The sequence below is a fragment of the Haliotis rubra genome, unplaced genomic scaffold (genome assembly GCF_003918875.1).
Source record: "Haliotis rubra isolate DU_JTF1 unplaced genomic scaffold, ASM391887v1 Scf14, whole genome shotgun sequence".
Classification (NCBI taxonomy): domain Eukaryota; kingdom Metazoa; phylum Mollusca; class Gastropoda; order Lepetellida; family Haliotidae; genus Haliotis; species Haliotis rubra.
Window position 1 is genome coordinate 3,888,628 of NW_025765336.1, and position 6,066 is coordinate 3,894,693.

Genomic DNA, 6,066 nt, shown 5'->3' on the forward strand with positions numbered 1-6,066 from the left:
GAGGCGACTAAAGGGATCGGGTGGTCAGGCTCGCTGACTTGGTTGACACACGTCATCGTATCCCAATTGCGTAGATCTATGTTCATGCTGTTGATCACTGGATTGACTGGATTATTTACAGCCCGCCTACATGTAGCTGGAATAAAATGAGCGCGGCGTAAAACTAAACTCACTCACTCATTCACTCGAGAAACATGGTTTACTTAAGCCAGTTCGTACCCGGTGTTGTATTTGGGGCAGTGTTATTCATTGTAGAACAGTGTTGTATCTGTCTTTTACTTTGTTTCAGTCACGATTCAATGATGAACTCGTTACTAAATTATATTCAGGTTGAGCCTGAAAATTCCTAAGCCTATTCCGGAATATTCCAGTTTTGCCTGACCCAGATGAATCCTTTATGGATTTCCACTTAGCATATCGGTTTATCGTGGAGATAATAATAATAATAATAAGTCATCTTCTACAGCACACAGTCCCCAAACACCAAGTGTTTGTTCGCGGCGCTTAATCAGAATCTGATTATTAATATATTACCCCGGATAACCCAAGCTTCCTGTAAAGCGCAAGAAGGTTATAGTCACATGACTTTATCCAACCGGGTACCCATTTTCTGCAGGGTGAACAGATGCAATTTTGAACAAACTCACTTGCCAACTGATTCGTGACCCGAGCGCTGTGCACAGGACCGCACTGGAAATCATTACGAAAAAATAATGCTTTCTTTGATGACAGTATTATGTTCTAAATCAGTAACCGCAGAGAAGGACTTGGTGAACTGGGTGACCTTGGACACGAACTATATAAGCCAAAAGAAAAACGTTTTCTTGTTGTCAATTTCTTTTATTACCATATTGATTACACATGGCCTTAAATCATGTAGAGGTTTGCTTGCATAACGATTCAATCTCATACCATGACGCATGAATCAAACGTTGAGTTACTTTGGTTAAATAAGATAATACAACAAGTAGTTTCCAATACGTCAATAGTCACAGTTCAATAAGACTATATGATTGGAATTAGCTTGTAAGTCAAAATCAGCTATTCAAGCGAAAAGAAAGGTTACTCACTAACATTTCTGGTTTACAGACAGTTTGAGTTTGTGAGTGAGTTTAGTTTTACGCCGCTTTTAGCAATATTCCAGTAATATAATCAGTAATGTTTACCGACCCCGCCATACAGCTGGAATATTGCTGAGTGGGGCGTAAACAACAAACAAACAAACAAACAATACATGCTGTTTTCCTATTTCTAAGAATTTATAACCCGTGAAGATCCGGGTTAGAATTGATCTTCTATAATCCATGCTTATCGTAAGAGCCGACTAACGGGATCGGGTGGGCAGGCTCGCTAACGTGGTTGACACATGTCATCGTATCCCGCTCATGCTGTTGATCACTGGATTGTCTGGTCCAGACTCGATTATTTACAGACCGCTGTCATATAGCTGAAATATTGCTGAGTGGGGCGTAAAACAACAAACAAACAATGTATGCTGTTTTCCTATTTCTAAGAATGTATTAGGTAACCAAACGAACATTAAAAACTGAAATGAAATCCAAACAACTTGCAGTGTCTCAAAAAAGTATACCGATGAACATACAATTCAGTTTCAGTCACCTTGAAGTTCACTGAGAAGTCAGCCATGCTGCCAATTAATAAATAGATGTATACTCAAATAGCTGCAAACATATCGATCATATTGGCTTGTTCCTCCATTCTACTAACGACAACCATCGGGTACACAACTGTTCAGAAGACGCTACAGCACCTGAGGAGAAATTCATCTTCATGTGTCCAAGTATGAAAAACATTATTTCTTGCATATTATTTTTCTGCAGTTCCATCGTGACAGCTGAAACGTGCAATAAATGCACATCTAAGGCTGTAGACAGCCTAAACGGCGTGTCCTTTCCTCGATGGCGCCTATGGCAGATCGAAGACGTACGAGAACGGGTCGCCTGTTTCCTCCTGTGTGTTCAGGATCCAAGCTGTTCCAGTTTTCAGTACAACCGAAGAGACAATATCTGTATTGGGTTCCATGTTCTCCTTGGCAACCTACTGCTGACGAATTATACATATGACATCTATGTGGAGACTCACGTACTGTGTAGACGTAAGTATGCACCTATGTTACCATCGTCATTCAACTTTTAGGCTGTTGTCCCTTTCTTAGATCCAGATGCTATTTTGCTGAATACGACAGAGATCCTGCCGAGTTCCTGGGCCCCTGCATTCTCTTCCCTCAGAGGCTACTTGTCATATCTTCCTACGAACCTCTGTTCTAATACGGCCCTTTCATAGTGCGAGTGTTCAGGATTCGTCATTGGTTGCAATCAGATTTAGTTGTGCAATCAGCGACGTTGTTTCAAAAGTGATCATTCGCAAGGCCTCGGTAATTTCCGTATGCTTCGGGAAAACTAGAACCTCTTCCCCTGCGCGATGCGCAAACGTTTCTTCTAGACAGAACTCAGTCATGTAATGGCGGATCAATGGCATCTCCATCGCCCTCGTTGACAACGGACAAGCTAGGAATTTGTGGCCCCACATTTGTTTGTATTAGTCAAGCTGGATCTAAGTCGACGTAACACGTGTTCTGATACAAGTCGTATCATCGGGATTGCTTCTGTTCCAATGTACCGAGTTATCATCAACAGTATTCTGGTCATATCATGGCGTGCCGGCTCAGTACCCGCGAAGGTCCAAGTTAGAATTGATCTTCACTAACCCATGCTTGTCGTAAGTGAGTGAGTGAGTTTAGTTTTACGCCGCACTCAGCAATATTCCAGCTATATGGAGGCGGTCTGTAAATAATGGAGTCTGGACCAGACAATCCAGTGATCAACAGCATGAGCATCGATCTGCGCAATTGGGAACCGATTACATGTGTCAACCAAGTCAGCGAGCCTGACCACCCGATCCCGTTAGTCGCCTCTTACGACAAGCATAGTCGCCTTTTGTGGCAAGCGTGGGTTGCTGAAGATCAATTCTACCCCGGATCTTCACGGGCTGCTTGTCGTAAGAGGCGACTAACGGGATCGGGTGGTCAGGCTCGCTGTCTTGGGTGAAACATCTTATCACATCCCAATTGCGCAGATCGAGTCACATGACGTTGATCTCTGGATTGTCTGGTCCAGACTCGATTATTTACGGACAGCTGCCATATAGCTGGAATACTGCTGACTGCGACGTTAAATAACAACCAAACCAAACCAAAGCCAGCTCAGTGGCAGAACCTGATATGACTAAGGGAGGCAACTCTGCAAAGATTGGGGCAGTTCTTGAGAGATCGAAGCCTACTTTCCCACAGCATCTGTAGATTTAAGTGTGAATTCCCGACTTCACTCTAAAAGTTAACGTGAAATAAGGCATTGTGAATCTGCAAAGAGGTGTGATATAATTAACATTTGTATTCTAAAATTAAAGTTTATAAATCAATACAAACCAGTACAGAGGAATTTTCAGTCCAGATTCAGTAGCAGTAAAAAGATAAAGGAAAATAATCGCATTCACATTGTGGCAACAGCGGTCAGGTTTTTAGAACTGGCCAAGGTTGAGAAACCATAGAGAAACGTTATCTATCTACAACTGCTGTTTTGCTTGAAGTGTTCGAAGAAATATGAGATGCCTAAGGCAAGACTAGCACTCCCGCTCCTTATACATATATAATAGAGAGCTTCCAGAACCTTCTCGAGCGCCCTGGGTCAGCCCATCACCAATCCATGTATGGTATGATATTATCCGCACCCCGTCGCACTCAAAGCAAATCTCCAAGGAGTAGCAGTGCGACCTACTATAAATGTTGCATTTACTCTGGGCTCGTTGTACATTCCGCCATCATCAGCTCTTCATCAGGCTGATCTTCCAACTTTCTGTAATCAACTCCACAAACCTTGGGAAATGTTGGGTGATTTAAATGGCTACAACCAACTCTTGGGGTGGGGTGGGGTGGGGTGGGTGTGTGTGTGTGTGTGTGTGTGTGTGTGTGTGTGTTTGGTACATCTACAAACGCTAAAGGTAAAATACAGTAGGATTTCATTTCAAACTAATGATTTATTCACGTATAATGATGGTTCAAACACTCATTTACATCCCGGTCCAGGTACTTTTTTAGCTCTCGATTTGTCAGTTACAGACTCAAACCTACTGAATGAATTTGAATGGCCAGTCTGTGGACTTGGCCATTTTCTACAATATCAAAACCTGTGGCCCCATCTGATGTTCCCTCATCCTCAAGATGGTATTTTTAAAAAGCCAGGACCGCCTCCGTGTCGTAGTGGTTAGAGCGTCCGTCTGGAGAGCGGAATTCGCGGGTTCGATCCCCGACAGCGTCAGACCAAACGACGTTAAAATATGGTACTTGTTGGTCCCTGCCTGGCGCTCGGAATTAATGGGTACAACAAGGACAGGTCGGCTCGGAGTCAGTATAATGTGTCTGAGTGGGGTATTCATGCTTCACTGCGGCATGGTATCTCAGTGAGCTAGCGCTATGAAACACACGCATGCTCGTCGTCATATGAGCGAAATATTCTCAAGCACGACGTAAAACCCAATTTCACCTCACCTTTAAAAAGCTAGCTCCTCTTTATATGAAACGCTGTGTAATATACTGGATCCTGAACTCTTCATGTTCATGTACATTCCTGATGCAATAAAATGGTGTTTTTTTCTGATGAACTGAATAATTAAGCTGACAAGTATATACCAAAGTTCTCTGCAACTGCACACATACAAAAAGCATGGTTCAACGATGACTGTAAATGACGTTATAAAGGCAAGAGAAATGGCTGAACACTATTTCTGCCTTCATCCTAATGTCCACATATACAATTTAAAAAAAGTAAACACTAATCAAAAATGAGTTCACGTACGCAAATGTCAGATGTATGGAACATGATCCAGTTGAAAGTTCTGAGTCTAGCAGGAACCATTCTAAAGACGGGGACCAGTTATTGACCAATAAATCTGATACTGCTAATATTCTTGGAGAAACTTTGGCCAAACATTCTTCCTCATCTAATCATATACCTCACTTCGAAAACTATCAAAAACTGCAAGAAGAGAAATCAAACGATTTCAATTCAAATAATGGGGAAGACTACAATGAAATATTTATATTCATGAGCTCGATGCTGCTTTTTTAACAAACTCACTATAGCGCTACATGATCTGATACCATGCATTAACATGTATCGACATGCATTATCATTATCCTGAAACACCTACCAGAATTATGTTAAGAGATCCTTTCAAATATTTCGACATCTGATGTCAGGAAACTCCCTTCTTCGTCATGTGATGATATAATCGTCCCAAACCTGACCTTACCGGTCGTACACATTATCGACCAATTCACTAACAAGCTATGTTTGCAAAACCTGGAAACGCATGATTAACAATCGATTAGTTTCATACATGGAAACCAACAATCTATACAAGTACTGATATACACTGTGGTTTCAGTAAAAAGTTCTATCGATCATTTAGCGTGTTTAGAATGATTTGTCGAAAATGCCTTCGACATAACATACAGCATGGAAAATATATCTTTTTGTCATTTAAAAACGTGTGAAAAGGGGAGTTACACGATTTTGCCTCCTTTTATAGCCAAGTTTATGAGAGGCAGTCCGCGTGGGTTCACCCTGTCTAAAAATTACAGTTAGGATCAGGGTGTCCCACAAGGCAGTGTTTTGTCTGTGACATTATTTTGCGTAAAGTACAAAAAAATTCAAAGGTTTTACAAGATTCAATTGATGGATCCTTGTGGAAGATTTTAATGCTTTTTGTTGTGGTAAAACCATGCATACTATCAGACGGCAACTAGACTAGTGTAACATTCAGAAATGGTGTTAAAATGGATTAAAATGTTCAAAATCTGAAATAAATTGCAAACCCTTTTGAAGACATTGAATATAAACCACACAAACACCAAGATGGTGCGCATATTAAAGTTGCAAAAGAAGCCAATTCTATGTATAAATGTTGATGTCTGCAGGCTCCTGACAGTGCTCACATGCAGTGACAGTGCTCATCATATTTAATGTTTCAAACTCAAAGTGGAGACGG

At 41.4% G+C, this 6,066-nt stretch overlaps 1 protein-coding gene across 1 annotated transcript in view; it reads left to right on the forward strand.

The window, feature by feature from the left end:
* Positions 1–1,741: 1,741 nt before the first annotated feature.
* The window catches only part of LOC124268762, an 11,382-nt gene continuing 7,057 nt past the window's right edge, over positions 1,742–6,066 (forward strand). Inside the window, exon 1 of the mRNA XM_046703787.1 lies at positions 1,742–2,116. Within this exon, the coding sequence (XP_046559743.1) occupies positions 1,792–2,116 (325 nt within the window). The 5' untranslated portion in view covers positions 1,742–1,791. The remainder of the gene's footprint in view (positions 2,117–6,066) is intronic.